This window comes from Phyllopteryx taeniolatus, chromosome 16 (assembly GCF_024500385.1).
Source record: "Phyllopteryx taeniolatus isolate TA_2022b chromosome 16, UOR_Ptae_1.2, whole genome shotgun sequence".
Lineage (NCBI taxonomy): Eukaryota > Metazoa > Chordata > Actinopteri > Syngnathiformes > Syngnathidae > Phyllopteryx > Phyllopteryx taeniolatus.
The window spans coordinates 3,532,748-3,554,852 of NC_084517.1; the positions used below are offsets into that span (position 1 = coordinate 3,532,748).

Genomic DNA, 22,105 nt, shown 5'->3' on the forward strand with positions numbered 1-22,105 from the left:
AAGCACATTGAGTTACCTTGTGTATGAACTGCGCTATATAAATGAATTTGCTTTGCTTTGCTGTGTGTTGTAAGATGTGACTTCAAAAATGTGAGGAAAAGCCTATTGGACCATCTGAAAGTTATTTTTGTGTTAATCGGAGGCACTTTAAATGGCGGCTATTCTGTGGTGACTCATTTAACATGAGTTTGAATGTGATGTCTTACTTCTGAACACAGCCACATCCCCATTTCTAAGGGGATTTGCACTTGTGCAACCGTTTTATCTCAATTGCTTATTTTTTACTTACCCTCTCGAAAATATTGTATATTTTTTTTAAAAGGTTATAAGTTCACTAATAGTGGAGAAAGGTTTTGAAAGGATCTATCTTGGTCTAATTTTTGTATATTACAAAAACCTGCCGTTTGAAGAGTGGTGTGTAGATATTTTATATCACTGTAGCTTCCCTTGATCTCCTTTTTAAATACTTTAGTTGTGTTATGACTGTGTTGATTGTTAACAGAAATAAATACATAATAAATAATCCATAGACTGCTATTTTCCTGTATGAATAATTTTGGCGATGGGTGATTTTTCGGCTTGAGCACCTGCCACAAAAAAGGCTGTGCACGTGCCTCTTGTATAATCTATCTCATGTTCAACTCATTTACGATGTCATGCTCCTAAAATCATTGCATGAGAGACCACAATACAAACCCACCCCCCTAAAAAAAAATAAAAAAAATAAAAAAAGCTTGTGTTTTGTTAAAAGTTTTGAGCCCAAAGGGTAAATGGACTCACTGAAGCTTTAAGAATGGCTTAGGACAAGTGCAGTTGTCCGTTACACAATTGCCAACATCTGTTTCCTTGGTAAAAGAGGCAGCCAGCTGGTACAGATATGCTAAAACACGCTAAAGAACAAACCTGTGTTTGTTGCGCAGCAGGTGGAGATCTGGAATTTGCGCTTTGCAAGATAACATGAAATGCTGCTTTTCCACATTTTTGCACATTGACCATGTTTAACCTGAGTGAAGGGATGTAAAAGTGATTCTTGGTTGATAATCTCACAATAGCTATCAGTGAAGTATTGCGGGCCAAAGTCTTTTGCTGACTTTTACACTAGTAGCAGCACATAAACAACTGGCCGCCTGTGTCAAACCCCTTATAGAAAGGTCGTATGGCTGTTGAAGGGCAGATCAGTGCCTTAAATCTTTGGGTTTTATTGTTTTCTCATTCAAATATTATTTTTTTTGCTCCAACCATTGACACATAAGTTTTGAGAAAAACCCACTAACAATTTTTTTTTGGTTCCTAGTTTAAGGGTACAATGTTTTGGGTGAATTTAGTTCATTTCTGCCTGATGAACGCGCTCATTCTGGCGTCTGTGAATGGTTTTTGAGTGACAGTTCATTTTCATACAAGCGTGCCAGGTTTTGTTAGGGACTTCCAGGACGAAACCCGGAAGAAGACGCTAAATACGAGCCGGGGAATAAACTCCATATTTGGCTAATGTCGCTGTACGCGTGTGCCAGAGGTGCATTCAGGGACACAGTGTAAATGCCAGTGAATATGTTCTTTGGTTGTTTGTTAATACAGTACATCATTGTGAAAATGGATTATTAGGAAATTTATTTGTATACGAATGCTTTAGTTAAATGACATTGTCATAATATGCAATTTATTTTGTTTTGTAGATTCGGTAAAAAGAAATTTGTTTAATATATTCAGCAGAGCTGGAATACAAAGTTATCATTGTCCTTTTGTTTTAATTCCTCATTTATTTATTTGTTTGTTTGTTTGTTTGTTTGTTTAAACCTGTCCTGCTCAACTGCAAGGCCTTGCAGAATGGTGTATCTGTATGCCTTTGTGCTGGAACAGTTTTGCTGTGCAACAGGGGAGTTTGCAATACTCCCTCTGCTTATTATTATTCTTTTTTTTAAAAACATTATTATTCTGATGTTGGTTGAAAATGCAGACAGAAAGAAAAGGGTTTTAGGGGACAGACAGAGGGGACTAGGGGTGAAAACCACAGCAGAACAATAGTGAACAATAGTCTAGATATTTGAACAACAAATAACATTACAGCAGTCATTAATTCTTCATTTCAAAAGAATGACTATTCAAGCAACAAGTTTTTCCTTATGTTTTTGAGAGGGTGAAAGCTGCAGTCGGCTACTAGTGTGGACTGAATGGGTGGCAACAATGGGGAAATGAAATGGCAGTATTTTGAGGGTAATGGGCTGTCAGCAACATATCGGGCGGGAAAGAAGAACAATGTTCACAATGTTCATTTTTGGAACGGAGAACTTCGTTCACAATTTTGAATTGGGGGGGAACTATGCACTGAACTATTGTTCATTTCTAGAATGATGAACTGCACTATTGTTCATTTCTACAATGGTGAATTGAACTATTGTTCATTTCTACAATGGTGACTTGCATTATTGTTCATTTCTAGAATGGTGAATTGCACTATTGTTCGTTTCTAGAATGTTGAACTGCACCATTGTTCATTTCTACAATGGTGAATTGAACTATTGTTCATTTCTAGAATGGTGAACTGCACTATTGTTCATTTCTACAATGGTGAATTGAACTATTGCTCATTTCTAGAATGGTGAACCGCACTATTGTTCATTTCTAGAATGTTGAACTGCACCATTGTTCATTTCTACAATGGTGAATTGAACTATTGTTCATTTCTAGAATGGTGAACTGCACTATTGTTCATTTCTACAATGGTGAATTTAACTATTGCTCATTTCTAGAATGGTGAACTGCACTATTGTTCATTTCTACAATAGTGACTTGCATTATTGTTCATTTCTAGAATGGTGAATTGCACTATTGTTCATTTCTAGAATGTTGAACTGCACCATTGTTCATTTCTACAATGGTGAACTGCACTATTGCTCATTTCTAGAATGGTGAACTGAACTATTGCTCGTTTCTAGAATGGTGAATTGCACTATTCTTCATTTCTAGAATGTTGAACTGCACCATTGTTCATTTCTACAATGGGGAATTGAACTATTGCTCATTTCTAGAATGGTGAACTGAACTATTGCTAATTTCTAGAATGGTGAATTGCACTATTGTTCATTTCTAGAATGGTGAACTGCACTATTGTTCATTTCTACAATGGTGAACTGAACTATTGTTCATTTCTAGAATGGTGAATTGCACTATTGTTCATTTCTAGAATGGTGAACTGCACTATTGCTCATTTCTAGAATGGTGAACTGAACTATTCTTCATTTCTAGAATGTTGAACTGCACCATTGTTCATTTCTACAATGGGGAATTGAACTATTGCTCATTTCTAGAATGGTGAACTGAACTATTGCTCATTTCTAGAATGGTGAATTGCACTATTGTTCATTTCTAGAATGGTGAACTGCACTATTGTTCATTTCTACAATGGTGAACTGAACTATTGTTCATTTCTAGAATGGTGAATTGCACTATTGTTCATTTCTAGAATGGTGAACTGCACTATTGCTCATTTCTAGAATGGTGAACTGAACTATTGCTCGTTTCTAGAATGGTGAATTGCACTATTCTTCATTTCTAGAATGTTGAACTGCACCATTGTTCATTTCTACAATGGTGAATTGAACTATTGCTCATTTCTAGAATGGTGAACTGAACTATTGCTCATTTCTAGAATGGTGAATTGCACTATTGTTCATTTCTAGAATGGTGAGCTGCACTAGTGTCATTTCTACAATGGTGAACTGAACTATTGTTCATTTCTAGAATGGTGAACTGCACTGTTGTTCATTTCTACAACGGTGAACTGAACTTTCAACTAGTCCCCATAGAAAAGTAACTTTCCAAACACTGCTAACAATAAGGACTTTATTGATCGCTATATACTTTTGTTTGTTCATTTTGAAACATTGAAAACAAGCTTACACAATCTGCACTCCCTGTTTCTTTGATGCTAAATACAGAAAAGCGCAAATGTCTTCACAAGGCAGATGATAACACTGCCTTGGGGACATTTGGAGTGGGTTTGCAAAGCATATTAATTCTCGTATTCTGTGCTTAGAATCACCCAGGCTTAACAAATGTTTGACCTTAGGTTCAGTCTGTTCGTCTTTCACAGTGGAAAATCGGGAAACACCGACTGCAATATGTCAGAAATGTGTGTTTTTACAATCCCACTACCACTATTGTCGCTCCACACCAGAGGAAAATGATGGACTTAATTTGTTAACAGTTCTTCTGAGCAATATTTTTTCTTACACACATTCTATGAAGATTGTGGCATTTTCCAATGTGTATTTACTTATTAGATTCTTAAGCCCATGTCGTGTTATATGTATCAGTATGGTTTTTATTCTTAAGTCTTAAAAAAGTACAAACATAGTGGTTCAAATGTTGAGTTGATAACATGAAATGAAATATTTACATCATCTGCACCTTTTGGTGCACCTCCAACTGAAGTACTATACTTATTGTATACCTTTGTCCTTTATTCCAAAACCTAAGGAGGTCGCTACTTGGAAAGTACTTCGTCTGGTTCCTCATCTCGTTCCCAGAGTCCTTTGCTGTTGAGCCCAGCTGGGTCTCAGAACATGTACAACAGCAGCGGATCGATGCTGCGCTCACTCAGGTCAGATTAGTTTGTAATGTATTGCCCCTTTTCCATTGTACCAGTGCTACCCCCAACCAGCCTGGTTCCGCTCTGTGTGTTTGCTTTTCCATTACACTTTTTTTTAACAATGGCACCGCTTTTCAGAAACTCCTCCGACGTGTGATAAAGCACAATATGCGGAATTCACAGCACCAAACGTTTATACAGGCTCGCCGTTCAGGGCGTCCACTTGTGTAATCGCTCAATGTGCAGTAGTGCCTCGGCAACTTTACACGATCGTCCGGTCCAGTCAGATCGCGCAGTGTCCAGCAGGCTTAACTCTTAGATGAACCCGTGGGGTCAAAAATGACCCCAATGGGTTGTTATTCTTCAAAACCTTTAAAATGAAAAGTTTTAAGATATTCATATTCCAGGTATTCCTCATAAAACATGTTTATGACATGAGGCCATTTGCATTTTTATAAAAACAATTTTTATTGTATTGTAACACAGTATTGCGTTAGCTAACAGTAGCTCCAGTCGTGAAGGCTCCCAGGTCCAGAGAGGTCCACAGCATTGAATTTGAGTTCAATGACAACATGATCATGATCAGCTATGTGAGAAAAAAGGGAAAGGCTCTTCTGCTGCTTTGCACACTGCACCATATCAAGACGGTGGATGAAAACAGCCCAAAGAAAAAAACAGAAGCGATCCTCTTCTACAACCAGACCAAAAGAGTAGGAGATACGACGGACCAGATGGTTGGCAACTACAGCTGCAAACGCCTGAAGCAGAGGTGGCCCATGGTGTTTTGGTACATTATTGATATCACCGCTCTTAATGCCTATTCATTTTTCAGGGCTCGGCACCCTGAATTTTGCACAGGCATCGCCGATGGACGACGACACTTCCTCACAGAGCTCTCAAAGGAGCTTGTGACACCTCACATGAAAAGTCGACTGGAAGGCACCCCGACATAAATCAAACATAAACATAAATCAAAATGCAAATGGCCTCATGTCACAAATATGTTTTATGAGGAATACCTGGAATAGGAAAATAGTACAACTCTTCGTTTTAAAGATTTTCAAGAATAACAACGCAGATTTGAATTGGGGTCATTTTTGACCCCACTCGTGGAAGAGTGTAGGTATTGGTAGGTTGTGCATCCAAGGGTTAAAGGGTCGACTGAGGAGGTGTGGACCTTTTTGTCCATGTTGACAGAAATGAAATACGAGCGAGAAATGGATGGCGGGACAAGAAACGAGCACGTCACCTTCGTCTTGATCCCTCCTCAATCCTTCCCACTTTTGATTGGTGCTCGTTATAATGGAAAAGCAACGGAGGCCAGGCCATTGTGGAACTTGGAATGGAAAAGTGCCTTTACACTCCCCTCCTTGTTTACCAAGATGTATCTGCTTGTTCACTTTCATATGCTGATGTGGTGCATTCGTGTTCCCAGTCACCCAGGTGAAGGAGTGATTCAACTCATTTCTGTGACTCGATCCAACAGTATGGGCATCACCCTGGGAGGTGGCTCCAACCGCCCTGATGGCCCAGCAGTTTTCATCCAGGAGGTGCTGTCTGGTGGAGACTGTCACCGGGTAAGAGGGAGAGTCAGCTACCTAAATTGCGATGACTAATAGGAGAGGCAGGAAGCTTGAATTTTGTTTTGGGGAAATTGTTTGTCTGAAATCTGTTTGTTCTTTGGTGTAATCCAGCTACATGAGGAACACCTCGTTCCCAAGAACTAACAAATGTATTTTGAAGTCGGTATGTACAGCTTTGACGCCGAATGACTTCGAAATGAATCTCATTCTGCTTGCCAAGGGCCCTAAACTAAGATTCAAAACATCAGCTTCTTTCTGTAGCTAACATTCAAAGTTTGGAACGTGAGCCACCGAACGATGACCGTAAATATGAATTCAAACAGTAGGTGAAAGCAAAGAACAGCTATCTGTCTTTGGTCTGTCAAGGAAATTGTCATGAAATACAGGACTTATGTTTCGTGGCTTTGTGTCCTGAAACTCTTCGTTCCAAAATCGCAGAGAGAACTGGTTTCTCCCAGAGGTTTGCTAATAACGATTACCTGGATGTCGAGTACCTTCCATTTATAAGCTAACACTAAAAAAAAAAAAAAAAAAAAAAAAAAAGGTACTGTCACTTTACATATACAGTAATGTATGTTCCATCTGGAAAGTATTCACAGCTCCTCGCTTTTTTCCAAATTATCTTTTTATTCCAAAATTGAATCAATTCATTGTTGTCTCTCCAGAGATGTTCAATCTGATTCAAGTCAGGGCTCTGGCCGAGCCCAAAAAAAAACATTACATTGTTCCAAATTCATGCGGAGCACCCTTACCCGCTAGATTATATGAGCAACCTGAGACACTCAGATTTTCTAAACGTAAACGTACTCTGAGGACAGAAATTAGTGTATTTAAAACAATAATGGGTGATTTAACCATTTATATTATTTGGTGATTACAACACCTTTGTTGACTGGGATGCTGCTGAGAAATTGAGGGGGGGGGGGGGGGGGAAATGAAGAGACAGAAGAGAGAGTTAAGTCTGTAAGATTTAAATCAACTTGCAGATGAGAAGGAAGAAATCGACGTGAAGAAAAGAATAAAATAGGCGCTAAAAACTCTGAGACACTTTCTGGCACAAAAACTGACAAATACGTGCTTAACACTACCGTTGATGTTATGAATGATACCGTGTGACAATTTTATGCCACCGACAAATACAGTGGGTGCGGAAATTAGTCAGACCCGCTTAAATTTGTCACTCTTTTTTTATATTGCAGCCATTTGCTAAAATCATTTAAGTTCTTTTTCCCCCAAAATTAATGTACACACAGCACCCTATATTGACATGAAAAAAAACGCAATTGTTAAAATTTTTGCAGATTTATTAAAAAATAAAAACTGAAATATCACACAGCGGTGGTGGGGCAGCCATTTTCAGGTCTTTCCAGAGATGCTCAATTGGGTTTAAGTCAGGGCTCTGGCCGGGCCATTTAAAAACAGTCACGGCGTTGTTCTGAAGCTACTCCGTCGGTATTTTAGCTGTGTAATTAGAGTCATTGTCTTTTTTGAAGGTGAACCTTCGGCCCAGTCTGAGGTTCTGAGCAATCTGGAGAAGGTTTTCGTCCAGGATATCCGTGTACTTGGCCGCATTCTTCGATTGCAACCAGTCTCCCTGTCCCTGCAGCTGAAAAACACCCCCACAGCATGATGCTGCCACCACCATGCTTCACTGTTGGGACTGTATTGGACATGTGTTGAGCACCTGCTGGTTTCCTCCACGCATGCCACTTAGAATTAAGGCCAACAATTTCTATATTGGTCTCATCAGACCAGAGAATTTTATTTCTCACCATCTTGGAGTCCTTCAGGTGTTTTTTTTGTTTTGTTTGTTTTGTTTTTTTTACCAAACTCCATGCAGGCTTTCATTTGTCATATTGTGCAAATGCAGACCTTTGCAGCTTTGACCACAGATTAGTATAAAATACAGCTGAATCATGTTAAGGGCGCATGCTTCTGATCCCGTTTCTGGCAAACTGTCTAAAGTGACATGCATTATAAGACTGGAAGCTCCAAGTTTGCTTGCCAGGTTAAACAACTCCCACTTCTTATACTGTTACTCCCTTTTGAATGCTCAACATAACAAACTGGTGTGCCTCTAATGTGTACATAAGCACAAATATGATAGATCAGCTTTCGTGGTTTCTTGTCGTCTGATTCTGTGGTGCGCAAGATGAGGGAGTAGCAGCAGAGTCACGGCTTTCCTGCTGACCTTCACACTTGATCTGCTTTGTCTGTTCTGGGATTCAAGGCTCATACTGAACCTGACACCAAAACAACATGCAGGCCAAAAGACATCCTTTCAGAATTTAACATTCTAAAAGCCAGCATGGAATCAAACTGTAAATATTCATCAGCTCTTAAGGAGCTGACAGGATTATATTTGTCATATGGTAATTTCCGACCAAAAAAACAAGGTGACACAACAGATGGAAAATACTCAACCTATTTAGATGTTCAAAAAATAGTTGCACATTAGTGGCATATTCCGTAAATCCCTCGTTTATCGTGGGGTAAGGTTCCGGACCAACCCCGCAATAGGTGAACTCTCCGAAGTAGTGTTCATTTGAACCTCCTCACACACCTATTAACCTCTACCATACTTTATAAAAACTTGATGCAGTATACTCTTGAAAACCTTTAAAACTCTGAAACATATAGTAATTCACGGTAGTACTGTACACCAGTGATTCCTTAACTGATGGTTCGGGACCCAAAAGTGGGTTGCGGGCCCATTTCAGGTGGGCCGTGGAAAGCAAGTGAAAAAAAATAAATAAATGACATTGGTCGTATTCATATTCAAAATGTTTTGTTACAGGGTCGCGGGCGTGCTGGAGCCTATCCCAGCTATCTTCGGGCGAGAGGCGGGGTACACCCTGAACTGGTCGCCAGCCAGTCGCAGGGCGCATATAAACAAACAACCATTCACACTCACATTCACACCTACGAGCAATTTAGAGTCTTCAATCAACCTGCCATGCATGTTTTTGGGATGTGGGAGGAAGCTGGAGTACCCGGAGAAAACCCACGCAGGCACAGGGAGAACATGCAAACTCCACACGGGCGGGGCCGGGATTTGAACGTCAGAACTGTGAGCCAGATGTGCTAACCAGTCATCCGCCCTGCCACCCAAATACACATCATAAAATAAAAATACATGTGATTTGTTGTAAGATAAGGACTATTTTAAAGTGAGGATGACAGTTGAGTGTTAATGAGGGAGCTTTTAATATTTGGTGACGGTGTCACTATGGAAGCTCTTGACTTTGTAAGACGTGCACAAATCACCGTCTTGTCCAGTGAGAGAACTTTTCCTCGCCGTTGCTTACTCAGAGCTATCAGTCTTAAGGTCCGTTATTACAAACTGATTCGAAAGATGACGGAGGGGGAAAAAAACAAAACAAAAAAAAAGCCTTTTTTTTTTTGTTTGTTTTTTTTTCAATAGGCCACCCACTCACTCTTACACCACTTGCGCATACCACTGCCTTTCTTCTGTAAAGCTCCTTCCACTTTGCAAATCCCATCCTCCTCGCTTCTCTGTCGCCCACTCATCTCGCCACTGTGGGCAATATGACGAGCAAATAAAGGAGCGCAATGTTGACAGATTGCAGAAATCTTCATGTGTTTTGGCTTGTAGAATCATTCTGCATCTAAAAAAATTGTTTTTTGCGGCTCTTTTTGTTTTAGTTGCCCCGCACAGCTTTACATGATCCGGTTTCAGTTCCAACAGCACCTCGAGGCTATGAAAATATCCATTTGAGCAGTGCCCTATAATTTTGGATACAATATGTGTGCATCCTTTTTTATCAATTACAATTGCCCCTACTCAATTACATTGCATTGTTGCTACCAAATAGATCCGTTGAATCTCTCTCCACGCACAGAAACACAATCAAGTGACTTACCTTCAGTATCCAAGTCCCAAAAACCGGGACTGTCCTTTTGTCCCCCCATAGAACTGCCACTGGGCGTACGTGGTCTGGAAGGGGGCATACGGTATGTTCCTGGTGGCCAAAGAGGCACTGTTTGCACGGAAAGTAGTGTGGTGTGTTTGAGCCCTTTTTCTCTGCATTCAAGTTTTGTAGGTCATTAACGGCTAGTCTAAAGACTAAAGGTATTTGTCTTTTTGTTTCGCTTGTACAGGATGGACGTCTAAGGCCAGGAGATCAGCTCATCGCCATTAACAAGGAGTCGTTGATAGGTGTAACCCACGAGGAGGCCAAAAGTATGCTGAACAAAGCCAAATTCAGGTGGGTGGAGCTTAGAGTCTATATTTTATGACATCTCTCCATCTAAGCCAAGGTGAATATAGTAATGTATCAGCATTTTATCTGTTATGTTCCCAGTCAAGAAAGTGCAGTGGAGATTGCGTTCATCCCAGGGAAAGGACTTTTCCAAAGCAGTACATCTCTCCACAATGGTGTCCAGCGAGCAGCAGCCAACAGTTACAACTCTGGGCGCTTAAAAGTCCACATCCGATCACCTGAGGTCAGCTCACATTTCTGGATTTGCCATTCTACGACTAACTTGCCTTATAAGTCATATGAAGTAAAAAAAAATATTCAACTTTTTTTTTTTGATTTAACAGTACAGGTAACATATTTCAGTTATTTTGAATAACAAAATCTTGTATGTAATATGACTCTAGTATTTGATGACTGATATATATTTGTGTGTGTGTGTATGTATCTTTTATTTATTTGTTATTTTTTTCCTGCAGATCTGTGCAGAGGAGCCTGCCCCAGTTTCCTCGCCTTCTCCTGACATCTGTCCGCCAGATATCCACATTTCAGGTCTCAATACACATCATGCACCCCCCCCCCCCCCCCCCCCCTCATTTTCTGTTTCACACAGAAAATGATTTCACCTTGCAATGTTAGGCCATGTGTTTGTGTAGCCCAATGCCAGCCAGTGCAAACCATAGGATGAGTGCGGAGGGGTGTTTCTTAAACTAAACGAGTCCACTATGATGGTCAGCAGCTCAAGGGGGGCATAAAGGAGTGTGGCACAGAACAGGAGTTGACAGATTACCAGAGGATGTTACAGTCATAATGTAATAACTAAACTAATGACTAAACAATAATGTTAAAGAAACTGTTGCCGATTGGTCCAAATGTCCAATAACTTGTGTCACACTGGGTTGTTATTGTTCAAAATTGGACAACTGGTTTTGCAGGGTTATAAAGCTATGAATACAAATGGGGTGGGTCTCATATGGTTAATATGTTTGTGTTTTCCCTTCAAGCAGCCAAGCAGACAAATTGTTCTAATGGTAAGGGTCACACGTGGATCCCTAGCACCCAAACATCCCACCCCATTCCAATCCTATTGACCAGGATTACCACAGTCAAGGTTATTTTCTAGGTGGTCTGACCCCAGAGCTCCCTTTCAGGCTCTTATTGGTTAAGCCAGTTGCTAGCTGTGACAGATGTCAGCAGTTTGCAAAGAGGTGCCAAGATACATGTGCCAGTGGCAAAATATAAAAAAAAAAAAAAATCTTACCCTGATTGAGAGGAGACCGTTTTATAAATCTAAATGTATATTTGAGAATCAATCGTGTTAGGACTTTTTTTTTTTTTTTTTTTTTTTTTTTTTTTTTTAAGTCAACGCACAAATACTTAACACATGCACATGCATGCTCATCTCTGTAAGCTGATCTCTGACAGCCTTCTTGTTGCCACTTTGTCTTTGGATGGGTGCATCCTGAAACACAGTAGGCCAGCAGCTCGTCAGTGGTGTGCAATCCTATTAAGGAAGATAAACAGGCGTGTTGCGACATGCAGTAGGTAAAGCCCTATATGCACGCCACTGTTTTTACAGTGATGATGCTTCATTAGCACAAATTTCACCGTTCTCAAATGTTAAAGCATTAGCAAAGATTACGATTGCAAGTGAAATAATAATGAAAAGGCAAACAAGAGCAACCAAATGAGGCGACATAAAAATGAGTCGAAGTATACCAGCGCCAACACGTGTTGTTCAGAATTAATCATTTGTACAATTATTTGTGCAAGAATAAATATCCCTCTGTGGTTGTTCACTCTAAATTACATGAAAGAAAAATGAATCATATGGACTGTGTGGTGTGTGTGCAAGCAGGATTTAACGCACAGACTGTTGTCATGGCAGCAGGCCTGTCAGTCATCACTATCAGGTTAGGGGTGGCGCAGTATAAATCACTTGGATGGGAAGAGGAAAGCGAGGCAGTTTTTCACTGCTATCAGGATATTCCCGATAACGGGAACGAGCGCTTTCATAAATACACACACACACACACATTGAAACACAAGCACTGTTACTGCCATTGCCATAACAAGCAGACTCACAAATATGGGACAGGGAAGCTCATCAAATTAATATTAGACACTGGCTGTCTGCTCTCCTGTTTTTCAGTGTTCTCTCCTTCCCATCTAATCACTCATCTTTCCTCTACACCACTCTTTTTAATCGGTTTTTTTTTGGTTTGTTTTTTTTTCTTCCCCATCCCACCAACTCACCCTCATAAAATAACCCCCGATCACTGCAACTACCCACTTCCACAAAATCCAGAGACAATACTAGATGAGGTTGAGCCACTCTGTTAGCACAGATTATCTAGTGATATACCCTCTCTGTTGTTGCCCATTGACCTCGCATGCTATCCCATAATAGGCCTTGAGTCAGCTGCATGTTTTCTTTCCCCCTGTCTAGATTCAGCCAATCAGAGGTCACCCACGGGGACTAAACCTAAGATCACACTAGACCCCCACATTCGGCTCAAATCAGACAAGTTGGATTTGGTGAGTCCTCTCCGTGACGTTTTCTTTTGTTTTTTGTTTTGCGCACAAGCACTCGTGAAGACAACTGGATAATTCCCGCGGGGAATTTTGAATGGGCCTGCCGACTGTTGCAAGTCTGCAAACGAATGTTTTTGAATCCAAGTCGGCCTTGCCCTGTTTTTAAAATGATGTGAAATATGTCAATTTGAGAATCGCGGGCAGCCCGTTCGTTCTAAACGGGGCTTATTTTCATAGTTTTGGGGGGGATTCTGTCGCCGTGGTAACAAGGAATTCTTAAACACGCTAAAATAGGTCTGATGATGAGATGCATCTTTCGATACCTCATTTGTGCGGGTCCGTTAAATAAATATGGAATAAGGCGGCACAGTGCCTGACTGTTCAGCACACCCGCCTCACAGTTCTGAGAACCTGGGTTCAAATCCGGCCTCTCTGTGTGGAGTTGGCGTGTTCTCCCCCGTGCCTGCGTGGCTTTTCTCCGGGTACTCCGGTTTTCACCATCGCAACTAATACAAGTTGAGAGTTTTAGCGTCTCGAAGATTTAGGCTTGAATGTCTTAGTGCTCACGAACATGTACAGCGAAACTGCGAACAGGTTGGTGAAATCACAAATGGCTCCCACATGACTTGGATAATCGCGATTATGTAGCTAATACGTCATTCCCGTCCTAACTTAACTTAAAAAGGGAATTTTCCATATTATTCCCCATTGATCAGCAGTACAATGCAATGCAATCTCCGTCGTTCACATTGAATTTGTTAGAATTTTGAAATAATTTGAGGAAATAATGGAATGTACATCAACATCAAGTCCAATTTAACATTCTTAACAGTCATACATGTGGACAAATATGTTGTATGTATATTTTTCTGTATATTTTCTTCTTTCATTTATATATGTTGCAGAAGTCACAAAACGCAAGCTAAAGAGAATGATAACCCATGTTTATTGTTTGTAAAAAATATATATATATATATATAAAGCCCTTGGATGTTTCAGTTCATCTTATTTCATGTATTCAGATTTATTGTACTGAAGAAATTTCTCTCATTCTGATAAATTCACTTGCAGCCTCTTTTTTCCTGTTTTGCACTTTTGTACTCTCAGCCCCGAGCTCTCCCCTCATCTAATTATTGATCTTTCTTGCAATCTGACTCTGCCTGCTCTTTTACACTGGCACACTTCATTTGACTTTTCACCATTTTTTTTTTTTTACTGTATGAGCACTTTATCTCACCGCTGCCTTCGAACATCACATCTCTCCGTTTTCTACCTTGTGTGGCTGTCTGAACCAGCCCTGCGGGTTGTTTGTTGCTGTTTTGTGTTTTGGCTAGCTCCCGCACCGATTACCAATTCATTCATGAGAATAGAGAGGAAAAAGTCTTAATATTTGATAATGGCATATTTTATTCTCTCTCTTGATTCGTCAGCTCCTTTTACAAAAGCAGGAGATGAAAACATTGCCGATTTATGGCTTGACGAGAGACGCTGACAAAGACCAAAAGAACATTAATAAAGAGTGAAAGGCACGGATAATGAGGCGGCGTGTGTGATCTCACAGAAAGAAAAAGGCGACATCAGTGTGCATGACAAACCTTCACAGGCACACTGTAAACAAAACAAAAAACATAAAATAAATATGGTTACCAATATGTATCCTCATCTCAAGCTGGACAGGTGTAGCCTACTGTGGTTGCACCGAGTGTGTGAATGTGAACTCTGCCTCTCTCTCTCTCTCTCTCTCTCTCAGGCTCTGTCCTTCCTCGGCTTGGATGTCACAGATGAGAAAAGAAAGAAGTTGCGACAGAGCCTGACTACAGACCCGCAAGGCACCGTGTCCTACGGAGGTAAAGCCCACATAAACACACGCGCACACGTACAAACAGACACATGCTTCGAGTTGTGTCAACTGCAAGTGACAGATCTGTGTTGAAACGCTGTCAAATCGCAGCCTGAGTGTGATGGCTGCACGTCACTTTCTGGCTGTGGCACTTGTGCACGTTGTCACGTGTAACCACAAGCCTGCTCTGCGTCAGTCATTTTATTTTCAAATATATATGTGGTGCATTTGAAATACCTGTTACGGTACACATAAGGAAGGACTCATTAGTCGCCTCTTAAAGATGAAGCTGATTCAAATGGCTATTCGGTCTGCTCAGCGTCATATTTGACTGTGCAGTGTGTGAGGGTGCAGAAAACCTAATTCCGTAAATACAGATCGCTTATCATATACCGTAATTTCTCGTGTATAATGCGCACCCATGTATAATACGCACCCCCAAAGTTGACCTCAAAATTCTGAAAACCCCTTCTACCCATGTATAATGCATTTTTACAATGCATGATTTTGCTTCTACCCATATGATCAAAACATGAAGTATTATCTTTATGTTGTTACTTTTTTTCAAATAATTATTCTGAAGTGAAGCACTTTATTTAAGCACGTAATACTTTTTTCATGTACTTGCTCTTATTTTGAAAGTTCACAGCCCTACTTTTATTACGCATAGAAACAGCCATTTACCCTCACATTCATACCTACAGAAAATTGTGACGTTTTAATTAACCAATCAACAAACATGTTCTAGGACTGTAGGAGGATTTCTGAGTAAACAAGCACAAGGAGAACACGAACACAAACAAAATCATTTTTTTATGCAACTCTAACAGCATGGAAAGACAACCTCTCATGTGATTTTACCTGCTGTAGGTCACAAAACAACAACAGTTTCTGCCTAACATTCCTCTCTGAACTTTGGCAGACTTTGTAGAGGCCACACGGACCATTTTCCAGGACAACCTGGAGGAGCTCAGTTTAGGGGCAGGTCCCTTTATGTTCTCCTACCACGAAGCAGCCAGTCTGATGGACACGTCGGCCTTCCACTCCCCCGTAAGCAGCCATCTCGTCCTACGAGAGACGTGTATTTTATTTACTATTGCAGATAACTCATCGGACCTGAATAATGTGTGCGTAAATGTGTGTTTGCGTCTGCAGACGTATGAATCGGAGTGCACCTATAACAGTGAGGAGATGGAGCAGTTTCAGACAGAGGTGAAACAGCTGCAAACCCAGATGAAGCAGCTCAAGGTCAGCACACACACATTCGCTATCAGACTCAGGCAATGGACACGCAAGCATTACATACACACTGCTGTATAGGGCATACATTTTGTGTGCAGGCATGCAAGGAGAGATGTAAATTTGCAGGGGCACACAAACCTCTTTGAGCTCGGGATTGGTGGTTGGTGCTCTGCTCCAGGATATCTCAACAATAGTCAGGAAGCATCTCTTGTTAGCATCTCGCTGACAAGTGGTTGCCATTTTTCATTGTTTTGGTCCACCGGAAGATTTGCACCACGACACTCTGATTCCAAAGCTCAAGCCTTTACTGATGAGCTGGCTGTCACCCATAGAATTACAGAAGATTATAACCAATTTGCAATTATTCCTTTCGTCATGCTTCTGGAACCCTGGTTAGGTGCCACCTGTTGCCTTGGTTTTAGCTTCACAGTCTGTAAAAGTCTTTACACATGAAAAGATGTATATTCATTAATTCGTTCATTTTCCGAACCACTGATCCTCACTAGGGTCGCGGGCGTGCTGGAGCCTATCCCAGCTGACTGTGGGGGAGAGACGGGGTACACCCTGAACTGGTCGCCAGCCAATTGTCTGGGGGGTTGGCATTGGGTCCCTGCGGCCCCCACCGGGTGGCCAGTTGTCGGGGTGCCTCGGTGGGGCCGGCGGACCGCCCCGTGTCCCTCGGTGTGGGGCGTGTCCCATCCGCCGGGCTGCTCTCGGGTGGACCCCTGGGCCTGATCCCGCCCCTCGATTGATTGGGTGGGGTCCTCAGCCGCCGCGGTGCGGGCACAGCAATTACAGGACGCTTCTGTCAGTATTTGTGCATGTAAAACGGTGTCAATTCACTTGCATGTATCCGCAGGCACATACCCCTAGGACTCTTTCACGGGGGGTGGGGTCACGCACTTACTGCGACAAATAACTAATGAATATGCAAATCGCTCACGTATCCCCTCACTTATACTCTCGTCCTGTAGACTTTTAGAATTTACATAATTAATGCCACCACACTTCAGTTGTACAGCCGGGTTCACGACCCTTGTCCTGTCATGCTTCTTCTCCTGTCCTTGTCCTGTTCTGACTTGTCCTGTCCTTCCCTCACAGGGTGTCGCACTGCACTCATACTTAATGTTTCATTGTTCTCTCATCCTGTTTACAATTAGTGCTTTGTCTTTTGTCTTTGTTTCTCTCTCACTTCTAGAAACTTTTTTTTCTGTTCGACTGATCAAGTCTGATTCTCAATAAACCTCAATTATAATACCACAGCGGAAGCTTCAAAACTCCACTGTGACACAGTAAAACTGTTCCGGCATAAAAGGGATACAGATTTTCAATTCTGCTTGAGCTAACACTCAAACAGGACAAACAAAAACAGGCTAATTAAAAATAAACAACTGAGAAAATGTGGTTGCACAAGTGTGCACACCCCTGGAAAGCCTGAGTGGCCAATCATGACCAAAAAAAAACATTTCTCACATGTACACAGTCAATTCAAGTGCTGCTTTTTATCATTAAAATACAACGTATATGATAATAACTAAATTTTAGCTACAAGAAAAACTGTTTCATTATATAAAACTATATGTTGAATCATATACCAACCTAAATTATAGTCAAATGCCAGTTAAAGGGCAGGTTTCGACCAAACAAGTAATTTGTTTGTTTCATTCATTTCATGTCATTGGATCACTTTGGAAGATAAATAAGATGTTTAATAATGTGTATTTAATCTAAACAATATTATAGAGGTCGAATCAAATTAATTGAATTTGTTTGTTTGTATAATCTGCCGTTACGGTCACTCAGTTACCATCTCCAGGTTTGTTCTGGATGTGTCAATCCAGGTTTTTTCTGTTTGAAAATGGCCTTACCTTATTTATACTGACTGCTGGCAGTGCGGCTAAAAGGCCTGCAGTGTGTTCTTTTTGAGACAAATCAAACATAACAAAACAGGTTACATTGCATTGTTGGGGTTTCAACTTTCTAAAATGGCAAGTAAATACAAGCCTATCAAATCAGTCAGTATAATTGTATAATTGTATGTCCACACAGTACATGTACTGTCTTTTATTCAATCCGATGAGTTTCGATTTTCCGCGTGTTATATTTGTTTTGGCAGGTGGTGCTAAAGGATATGGAGAACAGCAAGAAAACCCTTGAGGATGAGCTTCAGAAGACCTCTGAGGTATGGGAATCAAAGGAGTGTCTTGTACATCAGGTGACACGTAAAAATGAAACATTAAAATGATTTCCAGTTAAGAAGCTGCATAGACAACAAAACATCTCGCTGTGCTTTCAGAAAGCGTGTTTGACAGTGGAGGAGAATGTCCGTCTGAAGAGCCGCCTGCAAGCAGCAGAAGCTGAGGTGGTGCAGCGTCACGCGAGCAGTGCCGAGCAGGACTACGAAGACGTGATCCAGCTGCTGGAGGCTGAGATTAAAGACCTAAAGAACCAGCTGGCCAGCAAGAGACAAACAGGAGGAGGCGAAGCCACAAAGGTGAGTCTGTGAATCAAAAGTCAAACTCTCACAATACCATGTGACAACGTAACATTTTTAGATCTTCCGTTACAGTCTGCATTCCGATGCTCCACAAAAAAAAAAAAAAATCAAGAAAAACATTGACTTAAAGATGTTTCATTCAACGTTACATTAGCTGATGTACAATTCAAATGCTCACAATTTTGCTGTGTTGTTGTTAATCAAACCAGGAATCCATACTTATTGGAAAGTATAATTGTGAGGAGGTAGACCTTACCCTGTTGAACGGTATGACACGTTCTCTTCAACACTGTGATTGGTCGGCCAAGAGAAAAGAAAGAAAACATATTCCCTTGAAAAGAGCTCTTCAATAAATAATAAATCCCAAATGGATCATGAAACACACGTGGTAAATTAAAAACCTGACTTCACTGCCATGTACAAAGAACCTTGCACAATTATATCCCAAATGTCTGCCATATTCTAGTTATCATCCAGTTTATTGTATATGCGGCGCAACTGTTGAGGCGCCAAATATTAGAGTTATAGTGCTGTGAAAAAGTATTTTCCCACATAGTTTCCCCACTTTTTTTTTTTTAAGGATGGGGTTTAAAAAAATCATACCCATGTAATGACCCCTTTGTGAAAAACCTCTTATGTGGAGAGTGGCTGATTCTCGTCTTATTATTTACCGCATCTCCACAACTACCTATTATAAAAGGAATCCAGGATGATATAACAAAAAACTTGACAGGTCACACAGAAACAAACCACACAGATGAAACGATGAATACTTCTCTGACAGTGTCAGTCAATATACAGTCAAATTGTTTGACACAGCGCTTGCATTGGATCTCATTAGATTATGCAGTGCAAGTGGGCGATGTTTGTGTGTGCGTGTGTGTGTGGAAGGCAGCAGATTAGGTGTTCTTTCACCATACACACACAGTCACACACTACAGCCATCATTAAAAAAAAACAAAAAAAAACATAATCCTAGTCTTCCTTTGCAGTGTTATTGCATGCAACTTATTATTATTACTATTATTGTTGTTATTGCGGTATGTCCCATCAGGTCAGGCTCACTGCTGAGAAGGCACAACAGCTGATGTTCTGTAGTGCTAAAATAACTCTTCCGTTTCCCTTCTCTATTCTTTTCTGCCTCCATCCCTCACCCCAGTGGGTGCCTGCAGCATCGTCAGTCTCAGTGAAACACATCAGGCTCTGAGCTACTGAGCCGCAGACACAATATTCACCAGCGCCTCGCTTTGATGAAGCAGAGGCTTTTGACTCGGTTGCTCTCGCTCTCAGGCTCATCGCTTCGCCACTCGCAGCTTTTTTTTTTTTTTTTTATCTCAAAGCGCTAAATCCCTCGGTTTCACGCTGCCTCTCAGGGACCGGCAACCTCGCTCTGACTCCCACTCAATCATCAGTTGCAACGATGTCTGTTGCGCTTTGTTACTGTGCTCGGATTGAATCGTTGGATCTGCAGCATCCAGAATCAGAATCACCTTTATTTGCCAAGTGTGTCAAAAACACCCAAGGAATTTGTCTCCGGTAGTTGGAGCCGCCCCAATACGACAACAGACAAGTCAATTGCCAGGGAATCCAACTCAGGCCAAAGCAATCCAGGTGATCTGAATGGCACACTCCCTTCTGGAAGCATAGTAGGCCATTTTTTTTTATTTTTGGTGTTGATTGAAAACATTTGGGGTTGACATCAAAAGATGAATAGGAGACAAAGAGATCAACATTTCAGCTGTTGCAAGAAAAATCGGTGCTTTCAAACAAAAGGTGCTATCTTCTCATTTGCATATGAGATCCAAATATAAATAACTGGGGGAAAAAAAGATGCAATGTTGATTTTTTTGGTCTCATAAAACCCATATGATTTTGAGCTACAGCAAAAACACATTATCTTAAAAGATATCAGACAATCACAGCTTGCATTTCATATTCACATTTATATTGTTTAATGTCTTAATCTACGTTTGTATGTGGAATGTTTTTGCCAGGAGGAGGTGCAGGAACTGAGTAGGAGGCTGACTGCCATCGACACTCAGCTGCGGAAGTCGGAGGTCAACAGGAAACATCTTGAGATGTCCAACAAGAGACTTATGGGCTTTGCACAGGTACAACGCTCATGCAGAGCGAAACGCTGTGGCACATTATAGAGATGGAAGATGATTTTGACTCAGATTGTACAGTGGCTGAAATAAGTATTGAACACGTCACCAAACAAATAAAATCAGAAATTAAGTTATGTGTAATAATGTGAAATGACACAGGGGAAAAGTGTTGAACACGCCAACTGGTATTTATTTAATACTTTGTACAAAAGCCTTTGTATGCAATGATAGGTTCAAGACGCCTCCTGTATGGAGAAACTAGTCGCATGCATTGCTCTGGTGTGATTTGGGCCAATTCCTCCACATAAGCAGTCTTCAAATCTTGAAGGTTCCGTGGGCTTCTGTTATAGACCTTGAGTTTCAGTTCTTTCAATAGGTTTTCGATTGGATTCAAGTCAGGTGATTGGCTGGGCCATTGCAGCAGCTTTATTTTTGTTCTTTGAAACCAATTGAGAGTTTCCTTGGCAGTATGTTTTGGACCATTACCCTGCTGAAAAGAAAACCTTCATTTCATTTTCATCATCCTCGTAGATGGCAGCAGATTTTTGTCAACAATGTCTTGGTACATTTGCCCATTCATTGTTCCTGCAATGATGTGAGGTTTACCAGTACCATTTGCTGAAAAGCAGCCCCACACCATCATGTTCCCACCTCCAAACTTCACTGTTAGTATGGTGTTTTTTGGGTGCTGTGCAGTGCCATTCCACCTCTAAACTTGTTGTGCATTATGGAATCCAAACAGTTAAATTTTGCTCTCATCAGACCATACTATATTCTCCCAGTATTTAACTAGCTTGTCCAAACGTTGTTCAGCAAACAAGCTTTGACATGCTTGCTGTTTTTTTTTTTTTTTTTTCAGAAATGGGGTCTTGCGTGGTGAGCATGCATACAGGCCATGGTGGCAGAGTGCATTATTCACTGTTTTCCTGATGACAAGACTACTTGCTAATTCCAGGTCTTTTTGAAGCTCTCTACAGGTGGTCTTTGGCTCTTGGACAACACTTCTGATTATTCTTTGCACTCCTCTGTCAGAAATCTTGTGAGGAGCACCTGATCGAGGCAAATCTAAGGTGGTACAATTGGCTTCCCACTTACGTTTTATGGCCCCAACCGTGCTCACTGGAATATTCAGAAGCTTAGATATGCACCTGTAACCAGTGCCATCGTTATGTTTTGCAACAATTAACCTGCCCGATGATAGCTGGGATAGGCTCCAGTACGCCCGCGACCCTTGTGAGGATAAGCGGCTCAGAAAATGGATGGATGGATAGTTTGTGATGGACTTGAAGCCAGCTCTCTGCTCTTACCCGCCTCCTACTCAGATGTCTTGACTCACATCTTGGCAATGAGACCTTTATGGACTGAACCAGCTGATATTCATTTGCACTGACAAGGGGCTGGATTGCTGTTTGATTATTGATAGATTTTAGGTGTTGTCTTGGCTTTCCGTGCATTTTTGCACCTCCCTTTCTCCTTGTGTTCAATACTTTTT

General features: G+C 41.0%; 1 protein-coding gene across 3 annotated transcripts in view; it reads left to right on the forward strand.

Annotated features, from left to right (window-relative positions):
* Positions 1–22,105, forward strand: part of si:dkeyp-72e1.9 (syntaxin-binding protein 4) — a 53,445-nt gene that overhangs the window by 25,326 nt on the left and 6,014 nt on the right. The window contains exons 7-19 of one of the 3 annotated variants that reach the window (XM_061750530.1): positions 4,477–4,600; positions 6,024–6,165; positions 10,294–10,400; positions 10,497–10,638; positions 10,871–10,943; positions 11,396–11,422; positions 12,841–12,929; positions 14,677–14,773; positions 15,689–15,816; positions 15,922–16,014; positions 18,125–18,190; positions 18,305–18,502; positions 20,500–20,616. In XM_061750530.1, coding sequence (XP_061606514.1) covers positions 4,477–4,600; positions 6,024–6,165; positions 10,294–10,400; positions 10,497–10,638; positions 10,871–10,943; positions 11,396–11,422; positions 12,841–12,929; positions 14,677–14,773; positions 15,689–15,816; positions 15,922–16,014; positions 18,125–18,190; positions 18,305–18,502; positions 20,500–20,616 — 1,403 coding nt within the window. The remainder of the gene's footprint in view (positions 1–4,476; positions 4,601–6,023; positions 6,166–10,293; positions 10,401–10,496; positions 10,639–10,870; positions 10,944–11,395; positions 11,423–12,840; positions 12,930–14,676; positions 14,774–15,688; positions 15,817–15,921; positions 16,015–18,124; positions 18,191–18,304; positions 18,503–20,499; positions 20,617–22,105) is intronic. The other 2 variants (XM_061750531.1, XM_061750532.1) reach the window with 2 other exon arrangements.